The sequence below is a fragment of the Dendrobates tinctorius genome, unplaced genomic scaffold (genome assembly GCF_039654945.1).
Source record: "Dendrobates tinctorius isolate UK_male_01 unplaced genomic scaffold, ASM3965494v1 ptg000020l, whole genome shotgun sequence".
Classification (NCBI taxonomy): Eukaryota; Metazoa; Chordata; class Amphibia; order Anura; family Dendrobatidae; genus Dendrobates; species Dendrobates tinctorius.
Window position 1 is genome coordinate 10810254 of NW_027361688.1, and position 12766 is coordinate 10823019.

General features: G+C 40.4%; 1 protein-coding gene across 2 annotated transcripts in view; it reads left to right on the forward strand.

Annotated features, from left to right (window-relative positions):
* WNT7B (Wnt family member 7B) overlaps window positions 1-12766 on the forward strand; it is a 145499-nt gene that overhangs the window by 7244 nt on the left and 125489 nt on the right. Inside the window, exon 1 of one of the 2 annotated variants that reach the window (XM_073567657.1) lies at window positions 11368-12447. The exons of the other annotated variant lie outside the window; for it this stretch is intronic. Coding sequence (XP_073423758.1) covers window positions 12365-12447 — 83 coding nt within the window. The 5' untranslated portion in view covers window positions 11368-12364. Of the gene's footprint in view, window positions 1-11367; window positions 12448-12766 lie in introns of those variants that run through there. 2 annotated transcript variants of the gene reach the window in all.

Here is a 12766-nt window from a genome sequence, read left to right on the forward strand (position 1 = left end):
ATCTATTATCTATCTATTATCTATCTATTTATCTATTATCTATCTATTATCTATCCATCTATTATCTATCTATTATCTATCTATTTATCTATTATCTATCTATTATCTATCTATCTATTATCTATCTATTATCTATCTATTTATCTATTATCTATCTATCTATTATCTATCTATTTATCTATTATCTATCTATTATCTATCTATCTACTATCTATCTATTATCTATCTTCTATCTGCAGTCCCATGTAATGTCACCAGTCACACTCTGTGCCGCTATCTCCATGTTTCCAGATTGCATACTCCGCTCTGCTGCATCTGTAATGGAGGATTTATCTGAACAGATGAACTGTTATCTGATGAGACTGATGATATCACATATGACGTCATCTGCCAATGTAGCAGAGCTGTATATGGCATTTATCTCTTGATGTTGTCATTTTGGACATCCCGACTGAGACTGTATCATGATCTGCAGTCCTGTGTAAATACACAGACAAAACCTGTTGGGATAATACAATGGTTATTGCTAATCACTTGACAAACACAGCTCTGCTGCCCTGATATAATGATTGATTGTCTACTAGAGGCTGCGCTGTGTGTAACGTATTAGAGCTTTAGAGGCCGCTGCATGTAATATCGTATTGTAGGCTGCTTTATATAAAAATGTCCAAGAGGCCGGCGTATATAAAGCGTTGTATTATAGGCTGCTGGAAATAATGATATAGTAAGAGCTTCTGTGTATAGAATAATATATCACAGGCTGAGATTTATTATAATGGAGCAGTGAATAGGCTGGTGTGTATATAATAAGGATGCTGTATATAGTCATGTATTACATCCTATTGTATATAATAATATATTGGAGGCTGCTGTATATAATATATTGGAGGCTGCTGTGTATAAACTTTGGAGGCTGCTGTATATAATAATATATTGGAGGCTGCTGTATATAATAATATATTGGAGGCTGCTGTATATAATAATATATTGGAGGCTGCTGTATATAATAATATTTGGAGGCTGCTGTATATAATAATATATTGGAGGCCGCTGTATATAATATTTGGAGGCTGCTGTATATAATAATATATTGGAGGCTGCTGTATATAATATATTGGAGGCCGCTGTATATAATATATTGGAGGCTGCTGTATATAATATATTGGAGGCCGCTGTATATAATATATTGGAGGCTGCTGTATATAATATATTGGAGGCTGCTGTATATAATATATTAGAGGCCGCTTTATATAATATATTGGAGGCCGCTGTATATAATATATTGGAGGCTGCTGTATATAATATATTGGAGGCCGCTGTATATAATATATTGGAGGCTGCTGTATATAATATTTGGAGGCTGCTGTATATAATATTTGGAGGCTGCTGTATATAATATATTGGAGGCCGCTGTATATAATAATATATTGGAGGCCGCTGTATATAATAATATATTGGAGGCTGCTGTATATAATATATTGGAGGCCGCTGTATATAATAATATATTGGAGGCCGCTGTATATAATAATATATTGGAGGCTGCTGTATATAATATATTGGAGGCCGCTGTATATAATATATTGGAGGCTGCTGTATATAATAATATATTGGAAGCTGCTGTATATAATATATTGGAGGCTGCTGTATATAATATTTGGAGGCTGCTGTATATAATATATTGGCGGTCGCTGTATATAATAATATATTGGAGGTTGATGTATATAATAATGTTTGGAGGCTGCTGTATATAATAATATATTGGCAGTCGCTGTATATAATAATATATTGGCAGTCGCTGTATATAATAATATATTGAAGGCTGCTGTATATAATATATTGGAGGCCGCTGTATATAATATATTGGAGGCCGCTGTATATAATATATTGGAGGCTGCTGTATATAATATATTGGAGGCTGCTGTATATAATATTTGGAGGCTGCTGTATATAATAATATATTGGAGGCCGCTGTATATAATAATATATTGGAGGCTGCTGTATATAATATATTGGAGGCCGCTGTATATAATAATATATTGGAGGCCGCTGTATATAATAATATATTGGAGGCTGCTGTATATAATATATTGGAGGCCGCTGTATATAATATATTGGAGGCTGCTGTATATAATAATATATTGGAAGCTGCTGTATATAATATATTGGAGGCTGCTGTATATAATATTTGGAGGCTGCTGTATATAATATATTGGCGGTCGCTGTATATAATAATATATTGGAGGTTGATGTATATAATAATGTTTGGAGGCTGCTGTATATAATAATATATTGGCAGTCGCTGTATATAATAATATATTGGCAGTCGCTGTATATAATAATATATTGAAGGCTGCTGTATATAATATATTGGAGGCCGCTGTATATAATATATTGGAGGCCGCTGTATATAATATATTGGAGGCTGCTGTATATAATATTTGGAGGCTGCTGTATATGATATATTGGAGGCCGCTGTATATAATTTATTGGAGGCCGCTGTATATAATATATTGAAGGCTGATGTATATAATAATATATTGGAGGTTGCTGTATATAATAATATATTGGAGGTTGCTGTATATAATAATATATTGGAGGCTACTGTATATAATAATATATTGGAGGTTGCTGTATATAATAATATATTGGAGGCTGTTGTATATAATATTGAAAGGATTCTTAGCTGAGTCCCTTAGTTATCACTTTTGCCTTGTGATGTGGACTTCATCAGCTGAAAAAAGCATTGTCCATCACCACACTGCTCCTGGAGCGTTGGGAGAAGTTGCTCTTGGAGGAGGTTTAGATCCCATTTTTATTAATGGTAAAGTTCTTAGGCAAAATTGTGAGTGAGCCCCCGCCATGGATGAGAAGCCCCACACACATGAGTGGTCTCAGAAGGCTTTACCGTTGGAAGACACAGGACTCATGACAGCGTTGATCGCATCTTCTCCAGACAATCATTTACTCCAGATGTCCCAGTCTGAAGGGCTCTTCATCAGAGAAAGTAACTTCACCCCCCCCCGTCCTCTCTTGTCCAATCCCCATAGTTCCTGCAGAATGCCAATCTGACCTTAAGAGAGAAGTGGCTTTTTTGCTGCCCTTCTTGACACCAGGTCAACCTAAAAAAGCCTTCGCCTCCCATTGTGACCAGGAGCACGTACACCTGCCTGCTGCCATTCTTGAGCAAGCTCTGCACTGGTGTTAAATCAGATCCCACTGCTGAATCCTCTTTTGGAAACGGTCCTGGACTTTCTTGGGCATCCCAAAACCTTCATCATAGCAATTGAACATGTGTCTTATTAGCAATTCGCAATGATCGGAGAAATAGTTGATTTAGGGGTAATCTTACAAGCAGCAATGTCCTTGCCTGTAAAGCCCTTTTGATAAAAAGTAATGATGACTGCACGTGTTTTCTCGGTGGTATCCGCGATTAACAAAAGAAAGACGCTGAGGCTGATTCATCATAAGTTATATGCCAGAAAACTTTGAAAAATTCACAAAAGTCACTTTGAAAAGTCGCAACATTATTGCACTATGGCACTATGGAAAGAACGTTGTGCAAAAATGTTGCGACTTTTGGTGTTTTTGTGCCAGTTTGGATAAACTCCACCAAAATGGGTGGATTTTGGGAGAAGTCAGGTAGGGACTGGGGCATGGCCACGTGAAAAACAAAATTTGTGTCAGTCTCAAAACTTTTGGCCGTGACTGCGTATGCAAATATGTATTATTAGAGGCTGTTGTATATAATAATGTGTCAGAGGTTGCTCTATATAATAACACTAGCTGAAGAGCCCGGTGCTGCCCAGGCATAGTAACTAACTGTGGTTAGTTATAGCAAATTATAATTATCCTCCATCCCATAGTCGAGTGCCCATATACCCATCATACATATCCTCCATCCCATAGTAGAGTGCCCATATACCCATCATACATATCCTCCATTCCATAGTCCCATGCCCATATACCCATCACACATCCTTCATCCCATAGTCCCATGCCCATATACCCATCACACATATTCTCCATCCCATAGTCCCGAGCCCAAATACCCATCATACATATCCTCCATCCTATAGTCCTGTGCCCATATACCCATCACACATCCTCCATCCTATAGTCCCGTGCCCATATACCCGTCATACATATCCTCCATCCCATAGTCCAGTGCCCATATACCCATCACACATCCTCCATCCCATAGTCCCATGCCCATATACCCATCACACATATCCTCCATCCTATAGTCCTGTGCCCATATACCCATCACACATCCTCCATCCTATAGTCCCGTGCCCATATACCCGTCATACATATCCTCCATCCCATAGTCGAGTGCCCATATACCCATCACACATCCTCCATGCCATAGTCCAGTGCCCATATACCCATCACACATCCTCCATCCCATAGTCGAGTGCCCATATACCCATCACACATCCTCCATGCCATAGTCCAGTGCCCATATACCCATCACACATATCCTCCATCCCATAGTCCAGTGCCCATATACCCGTCATACATATCCTCCATCCCATAGTCCCGTGCCCATATACCCATCACACATCCTTCATCCCATAGTCCAGTGCCCATATACCCATCACACATCCTCCATCCCATAGTCCAGTGCCCATATACCCATCACACATCCTCCATGCCATAGTCCAGTGCCCATATACCCATCACACATCCTACATCCCATAGTCCAGTGCCCATATACCCATTATACATATCCTCCATCCCATAGTCCCGTGCCCATATACCCATCACACATCCTCCATCCCATAGTCCAGTGCCCATATACCCATCACACATCCTCCATCCCATAGTCCAGTGCCCATATACCCATCACACATCCTCCATGCCATAGTCCAGTGCCCATATACCCATCACACATATCCTCCATCCCATAGTCCAGTGCCCATATCCCCATCACACATCCTCCATCCCATAGTCCAGTCCCCATATACCCATCATACATATCCTCCTTCCCATAGTCCCGTGCCCATATACCCATCACACATCCTTCATCCCATAGTCCAGTGCCCATATACCCATCACACATCCTCCATCCCATAGTCGAGTGCCCATATACCCATCACACATATCCTCCATCCCATAGTCGAGTGCCCATATACCCATCACACATATCCTCCATCCCATAGTCGAGTGCCCATATACCCATCACACATCCTCCATCCCATAGTCCAGTGCCCATATACCCATCATACATATCCTCCATCCCATAGTCCCGTGCCCATATACCCATCACACATCCTCCATCCCATAGTCCAGTGCCCATATACCCATCATACATATCCTCCATCCCATAGTCCAGTGCCCATATACCCATCACACACATCCTCCATCCCATAGTCCCGTGCCCATATACCCATCATACATATCCTCCATCCTATAGTCCCGTGCCCATATACCCATCACACATACTCCATCCCATAGTCCAGTGCCCATATACCCATCACACATCCTCCATCCCATAGTCCAGTGCCCATATACCCATCACACATCCTCCATCCCATAGTCCAGTGCCCATATACCCATCACACATCCTCCATGCCATAGTCCAGTGCCCATATACCCATCACACATATCCTCCATCCCATAGTCCAGTGCCCATATCCCCATCACACATCCTCCATCCCATAGTCCAGTGCCCATATACCCATCATACATATCCTCCTTCCCATAGTCCCGTGCCCATATACCCATCACACATCCTTCATCCCATAGTCCAGTGCCCATATACCCATCACACATCCTCCATCCCATAGTCGAGTGCCCATATACCCATCACACATATCCTCCATCCCATAGTCGAGTGCCCATATACCCATCACACATATCCTCCATCCCATAGTCGAGTGCCCATATACCCATCACACATCCTCCATCCCATAGTCCAGTGCCCATATACCCATCATACATATCCTCCATCCCATAGTCCCGTGCCCATATACTCATCATACATCCTCCATCCCATAGTCCAGTGCCCATATACCCATCACACATCCTCCATCCCATAGTCCAGTGCCCATATACCCATCATACATATCCTCCATCCCATAGTCCAGTGCCCATATACCCATCACACATCCTCCATCCCATAGTCCAGTGCCCATATACCCATCACACATCCTCCATCCCATAGTCCAGTGCCCATATACCCATCATACATATCCTCCATCCCATAGTCCAGTGCCCATATACTCATCATACATCCTCCATCCCATAGTCCAGTGCCCATATACCCATCATACATATCCTCCATCCCATAGTCCCGTGCCCATATACTCATCATACATCCTCCATCCCATAGTCCAGTGCCCATATACCCATCACACATCCTCCATCCCATAGTCCAGTGCCCATATACCCATCATACATATCCTCCATCCCATAGTCCAGTGCCCATATACCCATCACACATCCTCCATCCCATAGTCCCGTGCCCATATACTCATCATACATATCCTCCATCCTATAGTCCCGTGCCCATATACCCATCACACATACTCCATCCCATAGTCCAGTGCCCATATACCCATCACACATCCTCCATCCCATAGTCCAGTGCCCATATACCCATCACACATCCTCCATCCCATAGTCCAGTGCCCATATACCCATCACACATCCTCCATCCCATAGTCCAGTGCCCATATACCCATCACACATCCTCCATCCCATAGTCCAGTGCCCATATACCCGTCATACATATCCTCCATCCCATAGTCCAGTGCCCATATACCCATCACACATCCTCCATCCCATAGTCAACCATTATGACATCATAATGAGCGGCGCGGCTTGCAACCTATGATGACATCAGCGTCGCCATGGCAACCATTATGACATCACACACTTTTTCCCCATTATGTAGATAGGGGCAAAATTGTTTGGTGAATTGGAATGTGTGGGGTTACAATTTTGCCTCACAACATAGCCTAGGACACTCTCGGGGTCGAGACGTGTGACTGTGCCAAATTTTATGGCTGTAGCTGTGGCGGTGCGGATGCCAATCCCGGACACACACACATACATACAATACACACACTTGAGCTTTATATATTAGATATTGGAGGCTGCTGTGTATAATAATGTTAGATACTAGTCAGTGTATAATCAGTATATGGGCATTATATGGCACCACTATATGTGGCTAGTCTACTGTTAGCATTATCTTCTGGCATCTACCCATGCACTGTAGTCATTGATTGGCCAGCTTGCTAATTGCAGTATCCTCGCTATATGGTGGTATGACCTCCAGGTCATATCTTCTATATCCCACATCATATAATATTACAGTGGGAATCTGCTTGGTTGCCAAGGACAACTCCTCCACTCCGTATATACAATCTGATCATTGAAACGTCACATTGTGCGCGCAGTACTCATTGTGGCCTATAGATGGCGCCGATGCTTACACTGCTGCCCTGTGCTGTGCGCTCATGTAATGTGCGGATATATCTGGAGGTATCCCAGTGACAGCAGCGCCCCGTGTGCGGGTGACTGGGGGCAGCATGGCGGCTTCTTCCATCAGTGGGAGATTCTATTGTAGAATGTAGATGTAGAAACCGCCAGATGTGAGAAAGTGTCCGGAATAAGGAGGAGGCTGAGAGATCGTATGAGGATGAGCCCTGCACCGCTCATATCTGTTATCTATCTATCTATTATCTATCTATCTACCCTTTCCTCCCCTGCCTGTTGAATATTCCGCTCTCGGTGTCTCATGGGGTTAAATAGAACATGTGAAGTGATATCACTTAATGTCAGAAGAGGAGGGATGAAGTCACAGGTTCTCCCATCCCTCCTGAGGTGTTTCGAGTGCTTTAATATTTGTCATTCTTTGCATTGTTTGTTCTCTTGCACAAGTGGATTAACCTTTCAGATTGTTCTCGGCTAATACACATCTGTTTCTGTATACCTGTCCTGTGTGTACCGCGCCGGCCGCCATTCATGCAGTGGGGTGATGGCAGGTCTCCCCCCCATCCTGAGACACCGCTGTAGACCCCCTACTCCTTTCAGTGTGTCAGTGCAGTCTTTTCTATTGATGAAAGAACGGATGGCACTCACCGTTCTGTCGTGATGATTTTTATTGGATAAGAGCAAAGGCTCGGGAGGAATGTACAAAGGGTGGACAACGGCCGTTTCACGCACTTGCGCTTCAACGGGCCCACTGAGGACCCGTTGAAGTGCAAGTGCGTGAAACTGCCGTTGTCCATCCTTTGTACATTCCTCCCGAGCCTATGCTTCTTATCCAATAAAAATCATCACGACAGAACGGTGAGTGCCATCCTTTCTTTCTTTTTTATATGATACAGTCTATGTGCTTTTGCTGGATCGAGTACCCGTTCTATAGGCAGAATGGCACACAGTCCAGGTGTGTGAATTTGCTTCCGAGCCATGGAGTTTCATTAAGGGAGACACAGCAGTGCCAATTTTTTTCTTCTATGTGGACTTTTTTATTGATGAGAACACTAAAATGCGAGACTATATCTTTGGAGGACTCAGTGTAATTCTTCATTTCTCCTGTGGGGGCACTGCTGCGGCATTGAACACTTACAGACAGAATTCTAAGTGATCATTGGGAGTCCCAGCATCAGGACAATCGATGATTAGCTTAATACTAATGGACCCCACTAACATTAAGGAATTGTCCAAAGTGGATAGTCCCTTTAATTTAGGGAACCCAACCCAGAGTTTTAAACTTTGCTCACACTTAGATTTGATGAATTTAAATCAGTTTAGTTTTGTATTTAAAATAGAAAATCAACTTCTTCATATACTTGAATTATGAAAAGTGCCACATCCTAATTAATAACTAAAAAATAAAAAATAATAGTAAAAAAGAAGCTCACTTGCGCCACCTAGGCAAATTAAAAAAAAAAAGTTCACCCGAGTTAGCCCATGATGGTCAATTTTAACCTTTTATTTATTTTTTTATGACTTCCACTTGTTCCCACTCAGCTGATTTATAGCGCCATCTATAGAAAAAAAAATTGAAAATAATTATTAAAAATTGTGTTTGTGACTTGTTTCTCGGACAGCTGCCATATAGCTCCATTTATATAAGAAAAGATTTTAAAAAATTATAATAAAAAAGTAGATAAATTGCTTGATAGCCCATGAAGGTTAATTTTATCCCTTTAAAAAAAAAAAAAAAAAAAAAATTGTGATTCCCAGCCAGGCGATTTATAGCGCCATCTATAGTATAAAAAAAAAAAAAAAAGACTAATTAAGAAGTGTAATAAGAAAAATTAATAATAAAAAAAAGTAGATCAATTGCGCCACCTATGCAAAAACAAATAAAAAATTTCCCCCTGTGGCTTAGCACATGATATTCAGTTTTAACGCTTTGTTTTTTAAATCGTAACTGCTACAGCTGCTTGATTCCCAGCCGGCTGGTTTATAGCATCATCTATAGAAAAAAAAAATAAAAAATATAATAATAAAAAAGTTAATCAATTCAGTGCAAAAACAGGAAAAAAATTAATTTACATTAATTTCACCCTTTATTTTATAAATCGTGTCTGCTGCTTGTTTCTCGGATAGCTGGTTTATAGCGCCATCTATATAAAAAAAAGATGTCAAAAAATAATAACTAAAAAAATACAATAAATATAATAAAAAAGTAGATCACGTGTCCCATCTATGCAAAAAAAAAAAAATCATTTCAGACCAATTAGCCCATAAATGGTCAATTTTAACCCTTTATTTCATATGTGATTCCCAGCCAGGTGTTTTATAGCACCATCTATATTAAAAAAAATCTGAAAATGTAATCATTAAAAAAATATAGCAATAAAAATTAATAGTAGAAAAACAGTAGACCACCTATGCATGATGGGAAATTTTAATCCTTTTTTTTTTTAAATTGCGACTTCTGCTTGTTTCCCAAAGAGGTGATTTATAGCGCCACCTATATAAAAAATAAATTAAAAAAATAAAAATATAACATTTAAATTATAATAAGTTTAAAATAATAAATATGTATAATAAATATATTATTATTATTCCTGATGGGCAATTTGTTGCTTGTTTCCTGTACAGAGGGTGTATAGCGCCACCTACATAAGAAAGATACAAAAAAATGAATAATTTAAAAAATACAAAAAAAAAAATAGATCAATTGCTCCACCTATTCAAGAAAATAAATGAACTTCATTTCAGCCTAATTAGCCCATAATGGACAATTTTAACCCTTTAGTTTATAAATTATTATTCCCAGCCAGGTATTTTAAATATAAAATAATAATAATAATAATAATAATAATAATAATAATAATAATAATAATAATAATAATAATAATAACTAAAACTTATAGTAACAAAAATTAATAATAAAAAGTAAATTAATTGCTCCACCTATGCAAAATAAAAATCATTTCAGCCTAGTTAGCCCATAATGAACAATTTTAACCCTTTATTTTATAAATTATTATTTATAAACTAGATGGAGGCCCGATTCTAACGCATCGGGTATTCTAGAATATGGACAGCGGGAGACCAACGTTCAAAAGATGGTTCAGGACGATCCACCACGATCGGCGATCTCACAGCGGGGGCCTGGTCGCTGCTGCCTGTCACACTGAGGCTAAGTACCCACGTTGCAGAAATGCTGCGGAAATTTCCGCAGCATTTACGCAACTCCTGCCACGGGAAAAACGCATGCGTTTTCTTGCGGAAAACATGCATTTTTCACACGATTTTCACGTGCGGAATTCAAGCGTATTCCAAGCGATTTGAAGCATCACTTGGAATGTGATTGACAGGTTGGTCACACAAGCATAGTGTTTGACAATTGTCATCAACTTTTTACTAATGATGCCACCTATGCAGCCTCAATAGTAAAAGATAGAATGTAAAAAATAATTTAAAAAAATGTGAAAAAAGGTTATTCTCACCTTCCGACGGCCCCCAATCTTCTCTCCACGCTCCCGGCATCTTTCGGTCCCAGTAATGCTTAGCGCGAAGGACCGGAGATAACGTCACTCTCGCGAAAGCATGAAGTCATCAGCGGTCTTTCGCGCAAAGCATTACTGGGACCGGAAGATGCCGGGCGCGTGGTGAGAGGCGGGAAAGAGTCCGGGGGCCGTCGGAAGGTGAGTATATCACTATTATTTTAATTCTATTTTTTACAGGTTTATGGTACCCAGGGCCTGGAGGAGAGTCTCCTCTCCTCTGGACCCTGGGTACCATCCGCACATTGAGCGCTGCGCCGGTCATCTCCCGTTGGTAGCGGTGGCGTGCGTCGTTCGAATTCCGTGCCAATTCACGTCCGGACTGCGCCTGTCGCTGATTGGTCGCGGCCGGACGGGCGCGACCAATCAGCGACGCGGGATTTCCGTTACAAACGGACAGACAGACAGAATTAGACGATTGTAAAGTAGATTAAATTTATTTAATTTTTTAAAAATCCCAAAAATTATTAACTAAAACATATAGTAGTAAAAATTAATATAAAAATAATAATAATAATAATAATAATAATAATAATAATAAGAAGAAGAATAATTTCAACCTAGTTAGGCCACAATGAACAATTTTAACCCTTTGTTTCATCAATTTTTGAGTCCTGTGTGACTCCCAGCTAAGCACCATCTATATATAAAAAATAAAAAAAAATAATAATAAAAAAGTAGTTTAATTCCGCCCCCTAGGCAAAAAAAAGGAAATTAGTAGCCCAAAAATTGGCGATTTTAACCCTTTATCTAAAAAAAAAATGCAGACAGCTGGAAGCCTTTAATTCGGCAACATACAAGCCTGGCAAGGTTTCCTGGCTTCACTGTGCTCCACTTGTCCATGGTCCAAGCACAGCGTCCAGGACAGCTGGGATGGGGAAAAAAAAATGGGAAAGTCGATGGAAGACCCCCTGACACCTCCTTTCCTCCTGTGGTGGCATCCCAGCCGGCGATTATAGTAGTTGGATCCCTGTCTCCCTATTGTTATTACCCCCCTTACCCCCTGCGCACCCTCCTTCCTTCCTTTTTTTTTTTTCTCCCTTTTTCTAAAAACCAAGTAGGCGGACTGCAGCCCCTCCATGCCCAATGGCAGCGCACAGGCTGATGAAAGCCAGAGGGAGACAAGAGAGGTCCTCGCTCTCTGCCATCCGCAGCCTCTAACCCATCATCACACAGATCCCAGTCTGTAAAACTTTGCAACCACTGAGACATGACAAAGTCCCAGCAGCTTAACCCAAACCCCGTAGGCTGCTGCTAGCTGCGCAGACAGGACCGGACCTCCTTATTAACACGTCTGGGGAGGGGTCTAGGATTTGGGGGGTCCTTACCAGGAATTATCAAGGATCTTTTTTTTTTCCCCCTTCCCCTATGAGAGGACAACAGTCATGATTCTGCTCACATCTCGCAGTGTATTACTCTCGCTTCATTACCCCCAGATATTCCTCATCCTTACAAGTGGCAGTTACCTGTAAGTCTTTATTTTAAGTGTTTTTTTTTGTCTTTTATTCTTTTTTTTTATTTCTTAAAGTGGCAGGTGCATTCAGAGTATAAAATCTAACAGAAGGGGGCGCCGTCCTTCGTGGCAAAAAAAACAGTTTTAAAAAGTAGAAAAAAAAAGTTCCCCAATAATGTGCACTTTTACTTAATTTTTATTCTTGTTTATGTTTTTGTATTTTTTTTTCATTTTTTTTTTTTAGATGCGTAATTGTGAATTCTTTATTTTATTTTTATTAAAACACAAGTTAATCATCCTTTACTATAATTTATGTAATCTATGCATATAAATA